Source organism: Pan paniscus, chromosome 1 (assembly GCF_029289425.2).
Source record: "Pan paniscus chromosome 1, NHGRI_mPanPan1-v2.0_pri, whole genome shotgun sequence".
Lineage (NCBI taxonomy): Eukaryota > Metazoa > Chordata > Mammalia > Primates > Hominidae > Pan > Pan paniscus.
Window position 1 is genome coordinate 145,000,038 of NC_073249.2, and position 21,864 is coordinate 145,021,901.

Below are 21,864 nucleotides of genomic sequence, written 5' to 3' on the forward strand. Positions count from 1 at the left end.
GCTCCTCAAATGCAGGTGTTGTCTAGCAGGTTTTGCGTGCTCAAATTACATAATCTCTGTGGGTGATATCATTTATTCACTGGCAACTATTCAACTTTATGTTTACATGTGTTTCTCCTTTACATTCTTTGTTGACTACTCTTTAAGTGCCAAACCTGTATAAACAATGGCTTGCTGCACTATTTATTTACATGCCACCCAGTTCTGAAATAAACTTCAAGGAATTTGAACGGATAGTATACCAACCAAAAATATAATGAATTTTACTTAATAAGAAACATAGGCTGGGTGCAGTGGCTCCCGCCTGTAATACAAACACTTTGGGAGGCTGAGGCGGGCAGATCACTTGAGGCTAAGAGTTCGAGACCATCCTGGACAATATGGTGAAACGCCATCTCTACTGAAAATACAAAAATTAGCCGGGCACAGTGGTGTGTGCCTATAATCCCAGCTACTTGGGAGGCTGAGGCTGGGGAATTGCTTGAACCCAGGAGGCAGAGGCTCCAGTGAGCAGAGATCATGCCACTGCACTCCAGCCTGGGCAAGGGAGTGAGATCCTGTCTCAAAAAAAATAAAAAATAAAAAAAAATAAAAGAAACATCATAATGTAAGTAGGCTATGAGGTTCTAGTCAGGTGCTACCTTTAACTGTGCTTAAGTAAAATTTTTTTGGTTAAAAGCTTTGAAGGAGCCAGTCTAGTTCCATAAATCTAGGCCATAACCTTACTTTCCTTGGGCAATTTCAATCCATCCCCCCCGCAAAAAAAAAATGGGAGGCAGGGGGCCTATTTTATACAAAATACACCTTACTACAATAGGGACTAACTGAAGCACATATTTTTACCATCTTCCTCACACGGTATGTATTACGTTTCGTACTTCTTTGTATTTACAAAGGTACACTCACATGTCTACGAATTGCTTTGCAAAAGACCTAACTATGCATGTGAAACTCACATTTAATATTGAAAAATAAATCAGTAAATATTTACATAATTACTTTCAGATCTCTAGGCCAAAGTGCTAAAAACTTGAGGTCACGTTATAAAGCATCATCCGAAGCAGCAAAACTACCTTGATAACAATGAGCAGGTTTTTAGAGTGAAAAAACAGTTAAAATTTGGGAGGACGGTCTTCAGGTATAATCTAGTGTATCACTTTAAGACACCTACTAGTTTGTACCCAACTGCTGCAAAGAGACAATACTGGTAGCAAAATTCTCATTTATTTGTTAATCAAATACTTCAAAGTAATAGTAGGATTTGTTTTTTTGGTTTGTTAATGAATTCAAAGTGTTATAACTTTTATATATTTTTAAGTTGCCCCCCCCCCAACAATTATCTTTAAAGAGTACTAAGTGGTGACTGTTCTATAAAATATTAAAACAAATATCATTTTAAGAAAGCATTTCATTTCTCATTTTTTAGGATGAGCCTCTCAGAATACTTAAGACAGTATACTATAATCAGTTACTACTAGAGCCTTTAGTTTCACACTTTTAAATGAACAGGAAATAGAAAATGGAGAGTGAATACAATATTTTTACCATGTCCACAGCCTGAATTACAAGTGTATTTATTTACTTGATTCTCAACTGCTGAAGAGATAACAGTGGAAGAAAGGGAGTGAAAAACACAAGAAAAGAGGAGAAAAATACAATGAAAACATATTTTAATGGTACTGAAATTTCTATGCCCATCTCTATCATTACATGTAAAAAAAAGAGGGGGGCTTTCAAATTTAATGGAAAAATTCTAATGTTTTAATGTGAACTTTTCAAAGACAAACTTTCTACATTAAAGAAATAAACATGTCTCCCATCACTACATGACTGAATATCACATTTTTTGAGAAATATAAAGGGAAAAATCTGCTAAACTATTAGGGTTTTGGGATTTTTAAGTTTTTTTTTTTTAAAAGGGCAAGTTATTCTACATAAGCAATAATTATTTATACTATCTTACATATAGGAAAATTCTAATAAAGATGCCCGGAGTACCACAATTAAAACAAACAAAAAAAAGGTGCCAAGAGTTAGGTGTCTCGTATCTAATACAGAAAAAATGATATCCATTCTTAGCAGTTTTCTGTATTATACTTATATGTGGGAAGGCAACAGTCCAGTTAAGAGGTATCATTTATATAGCTTTAAAGTTTATAACACATTCTCAAACACACCATTTTTAAAACACAAAATTAACCAATGATGTATTATCTACTTTCTATAATAAACTGGGGCTCAGTGAAGAAAAAAAACTGCTCAAATTCAATAAAGTAGAAATTATGAGTTTACCTTTCAACTCAGGAATTGAGGTAGTCTATCATATTAGGACATACGTATACTTTATATTCATCTCTACCTTACTCAATTGTACTATTATTATTATTATTATTATTATTTTTTTTTTTTAGGCAGAGTCTCATTCCGTTGCCCAGGTCGGAGTTCAGTGGCGTGATCTTGGCTCACTGCAACCTCCGTCTCCCGGGTTCAACAGATTCTTCTGCCTCAGCCTCCCAAGTAGCTGGGATTACAGGTGCCTGCCACCATGCCTGGCTAATCTTTATATTTTTAGTAGAGACAGGGTTTCACCATGTTGGCCAGGCTGGTCTTGAACTCCTGAACTCAGGTGATCCACCTGCCTCGGCCTCGCAAAGTGCTGGGATTACAGACGTGAGCCACTGCACCTGGCAACTGTACTATTTTCAAAGTGGCTAAACACCAATTTATAACCATCTTTAACACCTTAATACAAACTACAGTACCTCGAACATTCAAACAATTATGTCAAATTTTATATTGTCTTGAATTTGAATGATCCTGAATTTGAATGTGGGCAAAATTTTCCTTACATCTAAATTTTAAAGAAAAGACAACTGGTCTCTTGCTTATAACCATCTTGGGCAACATATAAGGTAGAAAAAAAAACAAGCAATGGTTTGAACTAGAAAGAATAGAACCTAATCAGAATATGTTTACCTTAGCTATCTGTATACTATTTGAAGATGGCAGAAATTCCCACTTAATATTCAAAAACATACTTTGCATCTTGGCTTAACACATATGTTATATTGACAGCCTTCTCTGTGACTTCTCTAACCTACTGAGTAAAGCCAAATCTGCTAGGAAGAAAAGCCAGAAAGTGTTTAATCTGTTAAAAGGATATTTTACCTATAATTCGTTGAAGGATACAAGGAATTCTATACTTAGTTTTATGCTTTCTTAAGTTGAACTTGTTATTTAATTCTGTTTGCTTGTTTCTATGTTTTAAGTCTTAACTATATAAATGATAACTCTTAACTGGAAGGAATGAAAAAACAAGCCAAAAACTGGGAGAAAATATTTGAGAAAGAGATATATGATGAAGGACTGTTATCCCAAAATATACAAAGAACTCTTAAAACTAAACACTAAAAAAAAACCCTCAATTTTAAAAATGGGCTAAGATTAAACAGATACAAAAAAGATATACAAGGCCATGCATGGCAACTCACATCTGTAATCCTAGCACTTTGAGAGGCCGAGGCAGGTGGATTTCCTGAGGTTGGGAGTTTGAGACCAGCCTGGCCAACATGGTAAAACCCTGTCTCTACTAAAAATACAAAAAATTAGCCAGGCTTGGTGGCTTGCACCTGTAATCCCAGCTACTCAGGAGGTTGAGGCATGAAAATTGCTTGAACCCAGGAGACAAAGATTGCAGTGAGCAGAGATCACGCCGCTGTACTCCAGCCTGGGCAACAGAGTGAGACTCTGTCTTAAAAAAAAAAAAAAAGAAAGAAAGAAAAAAAGATGTACAGATGACAGTTAAGTATACAATAAGTATATCAAAAAATGTTAAACATTTTATGTCATTAGGGAATTACAAATTACAACATCAATAAGACAGCAATACACACTTAATAGAATGGATTTCAAACACTGGCAACACTGAATGCTGGCAAGAGTGTGGAGAAATAAGAACTTCTATTCATTGCTGGTAGAAATGGAAAGTGGTATAGCCACTTTGAGCTAAACATATTCATACTATACAATCCAGCAATTGTACTATATTTGCCCAAATAAACTGAAAACTTATACTCACACAAGAAACTGTACACTGATGTTTACAGTAGCTCTATCCATAATTGACAAAACCTAAAAACTACCTATATGTCCTTCTGTAGGTGCATGGATCAACTGTGTCTATCCAGACAATGAATATTATTCCATTCTAAAAAGAAATGAACTATCAAGCCAACAAAAGATATGGAGGAAATGTAAAAGCATATTACTAAGTGAAATAAGCCAATCTGGAAAATATCTGTGGCTACCAGTAGTTAGGAGGATAAGAGGGATGAACAGGCCAAGGACAGAGGCTTTTTAGGGCAGTGAAACTAGTTATGCATCATTAACAAAGGGATACTTTCTGGGATATGCATTGTCAGCCTATTTTATCATTACAGGAACAGCAATGAGAGTATTTAAACAAACTGAGATAGTATAGCCTACTACACACTTAGACTATAAGGTACAGTCTATTGCTCCTAGGCGACAACCTGAATAGCATAATATTGTACTGAATTCCACAGGCAATTATAATACAATGTTAAGTGTCTGTACATCTAAACACATTTAAAATAGAAAAGATAATGCGTCACACTACGACTTGATGATGGCTAAGAGGTCACTAGGCAACAGTTCAGATCCATTAGCATCTATGGAACCACCATGGTACACGCAGTTCATCACTAACCAAAAAGTCATTATGTGGCACATGAAGGTATTCTGTATGATACTACAATGGTGAATACATTTGTCAAAACTCATAAAATGTACAACGCCAAAAGCCAATCCTATTGTAAACTATGGACTTTGGGTGATAATTATGTGTCAATGTAGGTTCATGGACTGTTAACAAATGTACTGCTGTGGGGCAAAGTATCTTCAGTTGAGAAACACTCTGTGTATGGATATGGATCATATGAGAAATCTCTGTACTTTCTACTTGATTTTACTAAGAACCTAAAACTGCTCTAAAAAACAAAGTTTATTAATTAAAAAAAAAAAAAGCAGCAATTATTGCCAAAGACCCAGGCACTTAAACATTCTTGATGTTACAAAAAGTATTTCAAATTTTCGAAGCCTTAAAAACTAACATTACATTTCAATTATTCTTGCTTTTTATTTCATGTTTATATAACACAAAAAGATACGTATTACATATTCTGATACATGTCAAGCTATATTAGAATGATTTACATATTTGAATGTTGATGAAAATATAAAGTGTAGATATCAACATTAGTAGGTAAAAACCCAACTCAGTTTAATAAATAGGCCGGGATGTGGTCTATATCCATTCGCTTTGGAATAACTGTAATAATTTTTCTAATTTGGATACAACAGCTCAAATGGGACATTAACACATGAATATTTACCTTTGAGTCATAATTTTGAAGGCATCGGGGAGGTAGCAGTCTGTATTCTCCATCTGAAATGGGTCAGCATCACAAATCTTGTCATCCGTCCGACCATAATTAGCGCTCTCAATCATGATGACATCACTGCCCGGGCATCGCAGATCTATAGAATAACCTTCACAGGATAATTCTCGCCTCACCAGCCCAAATGGTAAAGCTGCTCTGCTGAAACCTTAAAATAAAAAAGAAAGAAAATTAAACTGTAACTCATTTATAAGATAAATTATTTTAGTAAAGCATTTTCAAGTAATATGATTAATGTCTATCGTCAAGAGATGTCATAAAATTCAGGCATTTATTAAATAATTTTTTGGTTCTCTACAATATGTCAGAAAGTTATTTTTTATTCATCTTTATTTGGACTCTTCATCTTTACAAAATACCCTAACAAATTACTTTCTGTATAATCAGAAACTAAATGGCTTTTTTAGTAAATCCAAATAATAATGACAAATTTAATCATGGATTTTATAAACGGTGACAAGTTTTACAAACAGAAAATATAACTACTAATCAAGAAAGAATTTTCATTTGTGCAATGGAATGAAGGCTCTGCTACATCCACTGGCATTACTTTCTTATTTAATGTATACATATTAATTGCTATTGCATTATCTTAAAAAATACCTTCATCTTAGCAGTTTTTTCCCCACAATAACTAAGATATTTATGACAATAAGATGCTTATGGCACAATAACTTATTTCCATTTAAATACCCTTTATTTAAAACTGACACTGAAAGGAATCAGCAGATGGACATTCAAAGGAGCCAGCACCGCTCCCATCCAACTCAAAAAATTCAAAGAGCTGAACATGATCTTTTCTGAGATGTAAGTATATTCTTCCAAAGCAGTACTGGGTGACATACTGGTATGATTTTAAAAAGCAGCAATTTTCAAACCTGGCTGAACTCTCAGTTCTTCAGAGAAAACTAAAGGTGTAACTGGACTGAAGAGGGAAGAAAAGAATACCTAATCTGGAACTCAGAAATCTTCAGGAGATTGTGGCAAACCCCAACCTTGGTGGGTTTTCACTAACAAGGTTTATAGTATGTGGAGAGTACTGTAGCATGTGGAGAGGTGCACTACTAATGCAGAAGGGATACAGAAACAGAGCTGGGTAAATGTCAGGACAAATGGTACACAGGCCAAACTTCCAAAATATATTTCTTCCCCAACAAGTTCATAAACTTTTATATGTACACACACACACACACTCTGCTTTTTTCTCCATCTCCTGACCTTGTACTGAAATATCTATACAAATAATTCAGCTTAAACTAGTAGTACCATATTTATTTTAATAGAAAATATTTTTATGGCTTCAGAAGCTGACACATTTCTGTGGCAAAAGCTATGTGAAAATTCAAACAAACGACATCAAATAAAATTTTGAAATGCAACCTATTTTAAATACAGAGGCAATTTGCAATTATAATTCTATAATAAAACAGAATAAATCTATTATTAGAAAATGCTAGGAATATCGGAACACATTATTAAAAGACTGGCTTGGAGCCATACTCGCAATTCTTACTATTTTGTCAAAACATAGAACTGATTATGAAGCACTGTGGTTTTTAAAACCCAAGCCCTTTAACTGTTGTTGTTGTTAGTTTGCAGGATTAGAGTTATCATTCTAAGTGAATTTTCCTCTGCTTTTGAAACCTATTTGGGAATTGGCATAGTTGAGTGTGTTACTGTTTTGATAATTCAGGGATGGTAGTCTTAAAGCTTTGGTCACAGTCATCCAGAAAAGTACAGTAAGGTCTGGCGCTGTGGTTCATGCCTGTAATCCCAGCACTTTGGGAGGCTGAGGCGGGTGGATCACCTGACGTCAGGGGATTCAGGACCAGCCTGGCTAACACGGTGAAACCCCATCTCTACTAGAAATACAAAACTAGCCGGGTGTGGTGGCACATGCCTGTAATCCCAGTTACTAGGGAGGCTGGGGCAGGAGAATCATTTGAACCTGGGAGGCAGGGGTTGCAGTGAGCCAAGATCGCACCACTGCACTCTAGCTTGGGCAAAAAGAGCCAAACTCCCATCTCAAAAAAAAAAAGTATAGTAAGGAAAAAGAAAAGAAAGATCAGTGCACTTTAATAATTTAGTAGATTGCCAATACAGAATCTACTGGAGAAAAGAGATCATGGTACTTGCTATTGTTTGAATATGGCTTGTTCCCATCAAACTCAAGTAGAGGCTTAGTCCCCAGTGTGGCCATACTGGGAGGTCGTGCCTTTAACAGGTGACTGGGTCTTTATAACTCTTTCTTTTCCCCCTGCCCCCACCCCGAGACAGAGTCTTGGCTCACTGCAACCTCTGCCTCGCCGGTTCAAGCAATTCTCCTGCCTCAGCCTTCTGAGTAGCTAGGATTACAGGCACGTGCCATCACACCAGACTAATTTTGTATTCTTAGTAGAGACAAGGTTTCACCATGTTGGCCAGGCTGGTCTCGAACCCTTGACCTTGTGATCCGCCCACCTCCGCTTCCCAAAGTGCTGTGGTTACAGGCATGAGCTACTGTGCCCAGCCCCAAAGTTTTTAAGACTGGGTTAGTTCTCAAAGGAATGAATTAGTTTTTTGCATTCCCTTGTCCTTCCACTTTTCAACCATTCTAGGAAGCAGCATGAGGCCCTCACCAGATGTGGCTGCCCACCTTCGACCCCAGAACCCCAGAATCATAAGCTAAATAAAACTCTTTTCTTTATTAATTACCCAGTCTGAGTATTTTCCTATAGCAACAGAAATTGCACTAAGAGTTCTTAATAGCAAATACCACTTTATTTAATCCTACAATGTATTTTGATTTAAATCATTAATGTTCTTTTCTAAATTCTTTCTCTTACCTGTTTTGATTAAACTTTATATATGCAGATACATTAATCTTTACTAATGTGCTTATTAACATGTGATACAGTGCATATTCACTTTTAGTATATATATATATCTACCCTGCTAGACTGTAGTAAGGCTCTTAGTTATAATCTCAATGCCTACAATAGCACATGATACATAATTCTTATAAATGTGGAACCAAATTGTTGAATTAAACTAGTGATTTACACAACATAAATTGCAATGTGCTTTCCTTTGTAATGTCTATTTCCTTTGGTAGTGAAAACAAATGGTGAACATTAAAAACAAGGCAAACTACTTATCAATGAAAATTATATGCCATCTCCCCCTCCAAAAAAATATTTAAATTGTCGATTTATTATCATATATGTATCACTGGAATTGTCATAAGACAGATGGGTTACATATTTATACATTTCTCTTATCTAAAGTCTGTATTTCCAACCAAATATATGTGTGTGTGTGTGTGTGTGTGTATATATAATGTGTATATATATAATGTGTATATATATAATGTATATATATATAATGAATATATATATTCTTTAAAAAACAAATATGAAGAGAGAAATAAGTATTACTTGCAAAGCAATTACTATGTGCTGGCACTGGCTTAAATGCTTTATATGGATCACTTTGTTTTATGTTCAACAACATAAAAAATAAACAATGGAATAGTTGCTGTTATAATACCAATTTTACAGAGTATGAAACTAAGGCATCAAATAGTAGTAAATTTAGGGTCTCAATCTTACCACACGTTAGATTCTAACCCATGCAGGGAGCTTAGACTCCAGAACCCTTCTCTGATCAACTCTGACTACTCAAGCCATTTTGCTGATAAAATAACAAGATTTATTTTATAAGTCTTCATACAATCTGAAAATCACCAAAGAATATATTAGTAAAACTGACAAGAAATAATTATTGTAAAGGTTCACAAAACTACATGAATAGTAGTGAAAATCATATTTGTAGAAATGTAAACATGTGTACCATAAATATAAAGACAGCAAATGCTATACTGTAGGTACACATGGAAAGAGCACTGAACACTGAAGTATGAGTATATGGGTCAGTCTTGTGACTTTGGGCAAAGTCATTTTACTTCTCTGGGTTTTAATTAAAACCTTTTCTGAAGAATTAAAGTCATTTCAAAGTCTTATAAAATTTCCTCAGTCTGTAAGTCTAAACAGGCAAGCTCCTTTTAATCAAGTACACATGCTATTCCAACATTTCAAGTGATCGATAATTAATAAACAACTTGCTCTGTTTTCTTAAAATATAAATATAACAACATTGTTAACATGGATGTGCTGTGCACATCCATATAGATTGTGAGGTACTGTCAAAATAATTTTCAAAAGTCCATGTGACAAACTAAGCAGAGTTCACACAAATCACAGGAAAACATCTTCCTAGGTTAACTATTTTAATCAATGACTTAGTGGAAAAGAGAAAATAAACATGAATCAATTATGGAAAAGTTCTCTAGTTGTGGCCATGATGGGAATGGGTGGTCAGACATGCCTCATTGTACTTTCCTTTCATTGGAATTCTGACACAGCTGACTATCCTTAACATTAAAACAGAGACCTTAAGACTGACAGAACTGCCCCACCCTTTGTTTTCTGAGATGGAGTCTTGCTCTGTCACCCAGGCTGGAGTGCAGGAGTGCAGTGGTGCAATTTTGGCTCACTGCAACCTCCACCCACCAGGTTCAAGTTATTCTTCCACTTCAGCCTCCCCAGCAGATGGGACCACAGGTGCGCACCACCACGACCGGCTAATTTTTGTATTTTTAGTAGAGATGAGGTTTCGCCATGTTGGCCAGGCTGGTCTCAAACTCCTGACCTCAGGTGATCTGCCCACTTTGGCCTCCTAAAATGCTGGGATTACAGGTGTGAGCCACCACGTTTGGCCAGAACTGCCTCTTTAAATATGATAAGAAATATTTCCAATCTATTCTCTCTTAATATTGCTACCTAGAGGCTTCATCTGCATAATAAGAACCCTGGTCCTCACAACACCTATCTTAACCCAGACACTTTCTTCTATTGATTCAGGTCTTTATTAATAGACAAACCCTTTCAACCAGTTGCCAATCGGAAAATCTTTGAATCTACCTATTACCTGGAATCCTAACTCTACCCTTTGGGTTGTCTTACCTTTCCAAACTGAACCAATGAACATCACTCATGTACTGATTTCTGACTTATGTCTCCCTAAAATGTATAAAACCAAGCTGTAGCCCAACCGCCTTGGGCACATGTTGTCAGGAGCTCCTGAGGCTGTGGCACGGGCATGTCCTTAATCTTGGCAAAATAACTGATGGAAAATAAAAAGTTTACACACATTTTTAAGAAAAATATAAATTGTTGTGCCTTCTTTGACCATTTTACACTATTTTCCTGAAAACTTCAAGGGATATAGCTCAACCTCTTCCACCAACAATGCTACTTTAAAGGAACTTTGAAAAGCCTTTAATAAAATTATTGCAATTAGTATCAACTTTTAAAACCCAACATTTTCACTAAATAAATCTTATGAAAGACATAAAAACCCATTCCTGAAAACATTTATTTATTCCTTTATTTGTATCACATTAATGATCTAGAATACTGACTCATGGGAAGAAATCATCAAAATATATATATATATATATATATATATATATATATATATTTTTTTTTTTTTTTTTAATCCTTTGCCAAGTCTACATAATTGATTCCCAAATATGGTTACATCAGAATCACCTAGTAAACTTTTTATAAAGACAAATCTTGAAGCTCTATCCCAGACCTACTGAATCACAATCTCTGGGTCAGATGAAGCTACACTATCTGTAATTTGTACAACAAAATATTAATTTACTTACAGCACACTGCTATAATAACTAAGATGTGCAAAGAATGTCTCTAAGGCCTTTGAAAAATAGTTTTTTTTTCTCTGACTACGTATTTGTTGTCATTGTCATCATATTTCCTCTTAATTCTCCAAGATAGTTTTACTTTGATTTTTGAACGTATTTGTAATAGCTGGTTTAAAATCCTTATATGCTAAATCTAACACTGGGTCCACATCAGAGGCAATTTCTATTTTATGGATCAACTTTTCTGTTTCTTTATGTATCTTATAAATGTTTTGTTGTTGAAAACTATACATTTTAAATAATACACCATTAGCAACTCCGGTTTCAGATTTCTTTCCCCTGAGAATTGCTGCTGCTGTCGTGGTTTCTTTTTAATACCTCAGCTGTATTTAATATGCAGAATCTCTGCCCCCACAGTGTGTGGCTGCTTATACCTTTGCTCACTGTTTTATTTTAATTCGTTTGAATTCTTATTTTTATTTTTTAGCCTCGGCTCCTAGATATCACCTCTGTCTGCATGGCTTAGTGGTCAGCCAATGACTGGGCAGAGACTTTGCACAAAAACCATGGGCCCATTATTAAGTCTCCACTCTTTGCTGATGTGATTGTATGTTAGAAAGAGTATTAAAAGTTCAAGTAGTTTACAAGTCAGACTCAGTTATTTACTTGCTGCCAAGTCCTCTCATGTCTCCTCTGTACATGTGTTTAGCTTCCCAGTTAGTTAAGAATGCACAGAAAGTTTATGGCTTCTTCATTTCCAAGATTTCCCTGTTAAGTTTCAGAATGGTTTCCAGTCATCCCAACTGGAGCTACAACCAAAGGATAGCAGAGCTACAGGTTTTCCCCATTTTTTTTTTCCCCTACAGTGTTTACTTTCATTGACAACACTGCTGGGCATGAGTTTCCACCCTCTACTCCAAATCATGTCAGCTCTTCATGGCAGTAAAGCCACTGGTTTTGAAGGCCAATCTTGCCCTGATGAAACTTCCACAATGACATAGTTAAGGAGTAAGAGATGGAGGGATTGCGGGGGATAAGGAGCAGCCCCATGCTAGAAGGCTTTAAACATCTGCTAGAAGTTCTAGTAGATTTTCATAAATAATGTTTCCCCGTTTGTTGTTTGGTTACTTTCCAGCTCCCAAAATGGTTGTTGTTGACAATTCTAATTTTACACTTGTTTTAGAGGGAATTTGCCACCCTCAGAAGTCCCTCTAAGGACTGTATAAATATTTCCTGATTATGAATCCTCAAAACAACCACACAAGGTAGGTAACATTATTATCAACATTTTACAGAGGAGGAAGTTGAGGCAGAGAAAGATTAAGTTTTCTACAGTTATATCCAATAAAAATGAAATTAAGATTTCAAACCCAGTAATTCAGCTCCTGGGTTCATGTTCTTAAATGTTACTTTAATGCCTCTCCAAATGATGATGGCCATCAGCAGCAGGTTTGGGGACAGAGTTGTAAAGAACATCGTTATGGTATGCTGGCTGCTATTAGTCTTGGGGAAGAAAAGGAACAGGAAAGGAAACTGTGTCTGATGGTCAGGGAAATGGCTTGGTGAACATAATCAACATAAAGAAATCCTCAAATTAAAGCCTTTTAACCACACTATTACTGTGATATTCATTCCAAGCCGTATTTTCAGTCTATTTCTATTTCAACAACAACAAAAAAATAAGCATCCCAACCAGCAAAATGTAATCTAATCCATCTTGCAACCCTGACAATTGACGAGAGAACTGGTGGGAGGCCCTGTGAGCAAAAAATCAATATTGCAGCTTTGTGCTGTGCAAATGTGAATACCACCAAATAGCGGTGCTTAGAGTAAAATGAACTGTTTTGCTCCATTTTCTCCTCTCTGAACACATGATTTTGAAAAGACAGTTTTTCCCCCCAAGCTCTAAAATGTCAAGATATAACTCTCTCTGCTTTAGGCTAGTGATTGGAATAAATACCTCCCGGCAACAGGTGCAGCAACTTAAGACTGAAATCATTCACATTCAGGGGTAATTCCTAATAAACAGATGCACTGCTACCGGATGGGAATTTGTAAGACCAGAATTGAAATTCTATCATTAAATTTGGCATCATTTATAAGCATTTCTGCAAGAAAATGTGCTGCTCTGACAACAAACAGTACACTTTGTTGTGATAAACTTTAAGTGCTTGTTGAGGAACATTTGCTTTTCTAACAAAGTCTCCATTAACTCTGTTCCTTAAAACATTTCTGTAAAATCACACATTCCCATAAAAGTGTTCTTACTACGCTGTACTATAAAGAATTCAACTTTTCTTGTACTGTTTTTCTTAATTACTTTGAACTAAATACTGTCATGTTTGCTACTGCTCATGCTGTTTGAGGGTCCCAGGAAGCACCATGCTTTTTTATTATCAGGGACCTCTATGAGAGTGAGGCTGTGACTCTACGCCGTGCTGAAACATTAACTCAAGCCATAGTCTATTACCAGTGCTGGCATATGAAATATCTTTATTACTCCTGTTTATATATGTTAGCAAAATTTCTTCCTAAAATGGAAATGAGAAAAATACTTAAGGAGGAGGGGACATGATTTCAACCAGGCTGAAAAATTTAGAAGCATCCAGAAAGCTTATTTCAATTTCATCTTAACTTAGATGAAAATAGTGTTAAAAGTAAACCTAAAAGATAAGTTGTCACTGATAGTCCAACTTTTTCACTCATCTCTGCATATTCATGGAGCCAACTAAGCACAATTTTTAAAATCAAGGATGCGTAATAAGGCTTTTTTATACCACAAGGCAGAATGTTAAAAACCTATTTCGTGTAAATTTGTAGAAGATCCTTTTGTTTTAATTACTTAATTAGATCCACTTTAGAAATGCCTTTATCAATCAAACCCTAAAACATCTACTTTTTTGTGCTTACTTATACGTAATTCCTTTCACCTGTCTGTATTATGCTACAAACCTAAACTACGACATGTGGAAAGTAAAAAAGACCTACTACTGTCACCTTTGAAATTGTTCTTATGCAAATAATTCAGAAAATAAAAGAATGCAATGTCATTTTCCAGAATAAGCACACTGGCCTAGAAAATGTTGCAATTTGTATATAAGTGGGGTGAGCATGAAATACCCAACAAATGCTTACAGAAATATGAAACTGTTGCAAAAGAAAGTGTTCCAACAATTTAAGATCATATAACTACACAATCATCAACTCAGTCCAAATAAGTGATATGCCTTAGTTTTATGTGTCATTTTGGTTTAGAAACTGTTTTTTTGTTTGTCTGCTTTAGGGAGAGAGTCTCACTCTGTTGTCCAGCTGGAGTGCAGTGGTACAATCATAGTTCACTGCAGCCCCAAGCTTCTAGGCTCAAGCATATGGGCTCGAAATCAGCCTCTTCCCCACCCCAGAGTAGTTAGGACTGCAGGCTCATGCCACCATGCCCAGCTAAATAAGCTGTTGATTATTTTGGAAATATTTTAAATAATGAAGTACTTCAAAAAAATTTTTTCTAAGAAGAATGTTTACAGTTTATTTGAAATCTTAAGTAAAATCAACTTAAATACAAAATACTGTTACACTAAGAAATACACCAATATTTTCTAACAAATACATGCATAATGAAAATACATATTTAAATCCAATTATGCAAGCTACAAGGTAAAAATTTTCAACTTGGGGATTTGCTAAGAGTCACAAAATTCTGGACACTCTAGATGCTCTAAGGTAAAAATATACTTTTAGAAAACCATTAGCTGATAGTTTCAAATACTACTACTTCTGAAAAGCCTTTTGACATTTTAAAAAGAAAGTACACATTATGAGTCAAAAACACTGTGGGGTTAAATTCCTTACTAGAAAGAAATTAATTTCTCCTACCTAAAAACTTCTAAATTATCTACCACTAATTAATAATTCACAAGTACCATGAAAACATATTTCAGTTATAAAATATTATGTTTAATAGTTAACTTAAAAAAATTCCTGATAAGCACATCTATTAAAAATAATATATGCCACAAAGAGATGCTATTAGTCTCAGTATATAGTTACAAATTCTAAGTTCACAAAGACAGAATACTTTTATTCTGATCTACTTTAAAAAAAAAAGTGACTTTCACACTAAGCTTCAATATTACCCAATTATTCAGTGCCTCTGTTTAAACTATCTCCTCCACACAGGATGTTCCACTCATTTTTCTGTTAGGCAACAATTACTCTTCAAAACCCAGTTCAAGACACCAGGTCTTGAAAACAGGGAAAGGACAACCTGAGCTTAGGTTTGGGTCATTTGTTTTGTTTCTTTCAATTAACATCTACTGAGTAACTACTATGTGCCTAGCACTCTTCTAGACACTTGGGATACAAGGAACAAAAATATAATAATCCCTGTTCCTGAGTAACAAATATGGGGGATGAGACCTCCTTCAGGACAAGTGTCATTTATCTGGTTCACTACCATAATGCCAAAATGTAGTAAAGGACCAATTTACGGTGTTCTTTATGGAGTGACAAAATAAAGATGTTAAATAAATGGATATATGAATGAATGAACAATTATGAGCTCCTGTATCAGAGCAGGTAACACATTCTAAGGGTCTTTGTACTTATATTACCTCCTTACTGGACTCTGAGCTTTTCAACAGAAATTGAATATTATTTATTCAGGGACACAGTAGGCATTTTATTTTTACTTTATTTTACTTTATGCTTTATTTACTACTATAATTCTTATGTACCAGAAGATGTTAAACATACTCAAGAACATAAAAGTTGTTTTAAGAGGAAAAGAAACAAAAACATCACAGTTTTATCTTTTATATATATATAAAAGTTTTGAGTTTATAAATTTAAGACATGAACATCATCAGAAAATGTTTTTTCAAAAATCCAGGTATCAAGAGATAAAGAATATAAACAGGACAAAGATGACATTTTCATCAGAGTCCCCTAATCAGTGGGACTCAACTATGAAAATATGCTCTTAAATGACTGACGACCTGCTAGAGTTCAAAATCATTCCAGAGTTTCCGTCCCCCTCCCACCCTCACAGGGAAACAGGAAATACTCTTTACAATTATTATTTATTTTTTATAACTAGTTAAAACCAGTTTAACATCAATAAGTTTCTAACAAAAATTTAATATCTGAAGTCATTCGCATTGTCCTAGCAAATTAAAATTCTTAGTAACTCTGTATAATGTATTCACTGTCAACAAAGAAACTAGCAAACAATTACAGAATAAGTAAACGACAATTTCATCATCTCCGCAGGTATAATTTATTTCCAACTCTATGTTATTTAATATAATCTCTTATAATTTTTACTATCCTTTTGTTATTAGAAATTTCATTAATTCACTCCCACCTCCATCCAGCCTGAGTATTTATTCTTAAAAATAATTAAATAAGAAGCAAAAATGCAGAAATGAGCTATTTGTTCCCATATCCAGTGACTCACTCCAACATTGCTAGGTAAAGGTTTCCACTCCTTTTTTGTCACTGATGCTAAAACTCATTAGGGTGGAGACTTCATTTAAAGTATTTCCCAGGCAGGTTTCCCAGATCAAACAGAGTAAAAATTTGGATTTTAAGTCTTTTTAGTTAATACATTGTTGTATTTAAATATAAGCAATTTTTTTAAAGCACTAACACAAAAAAAACTCTTAACCAAAATTTCCTTTTTAAAAAGGTACTTTCAGGTCTGGGGCGGTGGATCACGCCTGTAATCCCAGCACTTTGGGAGGCCGAGGCAGGTGGATCACCTGAGGTCAGGAGTTTGAGACCAGCCTGGCCAACATGGTGAAACCCCATCTCTACTAAAAATACAAAAAAATTAGCTAGGTGTGGGCGCCTATAATCCCAGTTACTCAGGAGGCTGAGGCAGGAGAAATGCTTGAACCCAGGTGGCGGAGGTTGTAGTGAGCCGAGATTGCACCACTGCACTCCAGCCTGGGCAACAAGAGTGCAACTCCATCTCAAAAAAAAAAGATACATTTAAATTGAATCACATGAGTGACCACAATGTAGATGAATGAAAGAGTTCCCTACCAATTTTTATTATATTTCCATATTAATTTTTATTAGTCAAAGTTACCTGTGTAACAACAGCTTCCTCCTCAAAGGTTTCTATAAGGGGGCCAATTAATACCAACTCTAGAACTTATTTGGGTTAACAACATTGAAACTGCACTGAAACTACCCACTCATTTCTCTGAATCCGAAGACTAATCCAAAGGTGACCACACGCAACCACTGCTGACTCAAGCAAGTGTCTTAGAAAGGAAAGATACTATATCCCCATATATATTCTTATGAGGTATTTATTTCTCACTTTAAGTGGGGAAGATTAACACACTGAAACTAGTGGCACCTCTTGACCTTCCACAAATTATTACCCATGCTAATAATTCAATCACTTAAAAAGTATCAGCCATGTAACCTTTTACCCACTTAAGGCTGTGATGTCATGTCTTTCTTCCTGCGTGCTTTAAAAAAGGAAGTTTCCCTAAAACTTCAAAAGGCTGTAAATTAAGCCTTTTCTTTTTCTGAACACACTAATTCTATTGGTAATAATAGACATGCTTTTCTGCTGGAGTAACAAGGCATTTTCCAACAGGTTTCTAGAGAAAAAGAAAACATATTGAAATAATTTCTCATCTCAAAAAATAACTTATACAATCAAAGTTGTTTTTTTTAATTTCTACTCTTTTTCCTTTAAACAATGTTTCATATTTGATTCTCAACGATGCTACATACATGAAATTTCTAAAATATACATTGTCACTACTAACACATAGATGACTCTTTTTTAATAACTGAAGATTATTTTTATCTCACAGATATAAAGATAAATTTCCAAAAGATATATAGAGCTTGTGGGAACAACTAATCAAGTGGGTAATATGATACATACAAAAGAAACAAAAATACTCTAGTGAATGCTGTGACTATTGTGCTATTACTTTTCTCAATGAATGCTCTTGGACCAATGAAAAATTACAAAACAGAAGAATAAATAAAACAAAATGCAGTAAGGAACCCACTCTGTGAACTCTACCTCAAAACACAATAGATGCAAACTGAAAATAACTTAAAAAAAAGCCACCAAACAGAAAATAGCACTTATTTATTACTTCATTCATTATGTATCTGTGTCCTTAACACATTTGAATTCCTCCATTAGACAATGCTGGAATAACCAAAAGAAACTAACAATACAAGTTGGAGACAACTCTACCACTTCCAGAAACTACAGAAAGTCCATCCAGTTGTAAAAGCTCTTCCTGAAGCAAAGAGCAGACTTACAGAAGTAGTCTATTAACTGTGATACTATGAGTTGGACAGAAACCAATTCCCAAAATTCGTATGAAGGTTATAAAGTCATTCCTTAAATGACAATGTAATGACTTTGATTTCGTGGCTGGTTTCAGTGTTACCATTTTTGCGTCTGCTATTGAGGTTTGTTCAATTTTTAATGAAATGATAAGGTTTTTATTAAAGAACACAAACTATTTTCCAATCTTGTCAACACAACATTTGGGGAAAGGGGAAAGCAGGGAGTTTATTTTAACATTGTAAAGTTACAAAACGTTACCTTAAAAAAGAAGTAATACTACTTTTCTGCAGAGTTAAAATTATATCCTTTCTTGTATTTAACTGCAAGCTGAACATCAAGGGAACTAAGGAACAGCACGGTAGCAGATCCAATGGTATAGGCCCTGCCCCTACACACTAAAGCCCATTGTAGTCTTTCATGCTTGTTCCCTACAGGTACCAACAGTGCAGAGGAAACAGAGCAGTTCCAACTTCTGGATACACAGATTCTGACAAATTACAAGGAGTTGCAGGAAAAAAGGCTCATAGGAATCCTGCTTGAGAGCCATTGTTGCTATGCCCTGGTGCACTACTCTAATGCCCCTTCCTTGGTACTTTAAATGTTTACTTCCCCTTGCAACCTCAAATACTTTTAATTTCATCCTTAAGAAGCTGAATGTTACCAGATAAAAAAGTTCCTGTACTATTCAAGAATAAAAGAAAAATACAAGACAGGATTGATAAAGAGTCACAAAAACAAGCAAATACTTTTTATCAGAAAATGAGAATAAGTGTAGATGAATCTGATTTATAATGACAGGCAGGTTTTAGAAAATTACATTTCCCAAATCTGTGCAGCATCATGACTAAGAACTATGTAGAAGCAGGAACTCATCTAATTCATGCCAGTATGCACTGTGCCTATCTCCATGCCTGGCACAGAAGATGTAACAATGAACACATGAAAGAACCCAGGCACTGAAAAATAGATAAGGTTTTGAATTCTAGTTCTGCCATTTACTGACTTGGCAAAACTTTAAGAAGTTTCTTTACAAATGAACTTCAGTTTCCTCAGAAAACTGTGATGTTAATTTATATTTAATATTATTATAGAGTAAATACTCAAATGTTTTACAAATGGAATTCAAATCTGATCTACCAGATACCCACAACAGTCCCTTCTAAATAAGGGTTGGACTACTAGTGTTCCCATGGTCCCTTTACATTTTTTAATGTTCAAACAAAATCAAAAGAACAATATTTCATGACACACAAAAATGTATGAAATTAAAATGTCAGTGTCAAGTAATAAGATCTGAATATTGTCAATAAATGTGTTGGATATTCATTTCTCTCATTATATAAATATCTATACAACACCCTTAAATTTGGCCTACAAAGTCTAAAAAATTTACCATCTAGCCATTTATGGAAGACAGTTGCTGACCACTATTCCAACTGGTTTGGACAAAATCAGTGAATAGACTACAATCTCCTCTTGTCAATGAATGTTTTGATATGGAGTAGAACAGATTAAAGATAGTAAAACACAATTCTTGTGGCTTATCACAGTGCTAATGAAATAAGAACACAATCTTAGAATATAATTCTCTGCTTATGAAAATCCTACAGGGAGTGTGGTGGGTGGGGAAATAAGTAGGTCAATAACTACATTTTTTAAATGCTCCTTTTAAGTATTACTTCCCCCTAAGATATTAATTTAATCTGTACAGATATTATTGAGATCAAACTACTTAAATCTGAAGTGTTTAATTCTAAAATGGGTAACTATTTTACAGCAAAAAGTAATTCTGGACAAGGAGTTAACTGACTTGGCTTGGAATCCTTGTTCTATCCCTTAAAGAGCTCTGTGACATTGGATAAATCACTTCAAATATCAGTCCCCAATCTCTTCATTTGAAAAGCAGGCATGATATTAAATTAATTCACAGTGTTGGTACAAAGATTGATGGATAAAAAAATGTATCTCAACCTAAAAGCACTACTCTAATAGAAACTGAAATTCATCATAAATTAAAATAAAGCAACTCTGAAATAAAACCACACACACACACATACACACACACACACTTATTAGCCACACTTATTATGTTCTGCAAAGGACTAAATTCTAGTTACAAAAGACCTCCAAAACATAAATGCGTTAATAATTTCAGTGTTAGAATAACAATAATACTAACAAGAAAATATGGGTAAACCTGATCTCAAAATAGCAATAAATTCGGATTCATGAAATAAAAACCACCAAAAGACAGATAAATCAATCTACCTCAAACTGAAGCATTCTATATTGAAAAGCCGTGTAGTGGAGCAAAAAAAGATCAACTGTCTAAACGAGTAATTCAAGGTTAAATACTCTACATAAAAGTGCTTACAAATAAAGAGTATCAATTTCAAAGTAGGTAAGAAATGGAAAGGGAAAATGAAATAAATTTAAGTAGGAAATAAACATGTAATGCTCAATTTAATTGGCAAGGACAAAAAGGCATCAAAAATTTAAAATATGGTGACATTTTCTCCTATCAAATTATCAAGGATTTGTTTGTATGGCTATTTTAAAACAGACAGCATCATATATTTCTGAAATTATGAGGCGGTACAGTCTTTCTGAGAAGAGCTTTACCAAATCCCATTTGCAAGAACAACATACTCTAACAATAACCAAAAAACTTGACAAAGATTTAGATAAAATTTATGAATAAAAATGTTGAGACAAAGTAAAGGTCCAAAGTAAAGAAGTATTTTAAAACTATATTGACAAAATGGAATATGATGCAAAACATCATAAAACAATATAACAGAATAAAAAACAATATAATATTAAATAATATAAATACAGTAAAAATAAATATTAGAAATAATACTATAATAATATTTAATGATTTGGGAATGGGTTCCCAGAAAAGTATGTAAAAGACTAAAATTATACTTCTATATACATGCATGGGGGGGGGAAATAAAAAACAAAAACAAGAACCGGAAACCCTATTTGGACTAACAGTGACCAGTTCATCCAAACCAACCAGGTTCAGTAATAAGAGAGCTAATGAAGATGGCTGCCAACCCTGAGGTACCAAGAAACGGGACTTGGGTTAAGGTGAGTAGATGAACAAAAAGGCACTCGGCCCAGGAGAATAACAGAAATTCTGTCCCCTTTGTGGGAACAATCTAAAAATATACAATTTCTCACCCTGAGAACCAAAGAGAAGATATCAAGATTTCTATAATCTTACCGGTTCAGAGCTACCAGCCTATAGACCTAGGTGAACATGGAGATGGGCCAGTTTTTTCAAAGACTGCGTGTATCTCTGCACGCTACACCACAGTTCCCTCATCTACAGCTAAGAT

At 34.7% G+C, this 21,864-nt stretch overlaps 1 protein-coding gene across 46 annotated transcripts in view; it reads right to left on the reverse strand.

The window, feature by feature from the left end:
• The window catches only part of ADGRL2 (adhesion G protein-coupled receptor L2), a 681,918-nt gene that overhangs the window by 79,753 nt on the left and 580,301 nt on the right, over positions 1-21,864 (reverse strand). For 45 of the 46 annotated variants that reach the window (XM_055116894.2, XM_055116926.2, XM_055116915.2 and 42 more), the window contains one exon: positions 5,415-5,628. In XM_055116894.2, the coding sequence (XP_054972869.1) occupies positions 5,415-5,628 (214 nt within the window). Of the gene's footprint in view, positions 1-5,414; positions 5,629-21,864 lie in introns of those variants that run through there. The other variant, XM_055116890.2, reaches the window with a different exon arrangement.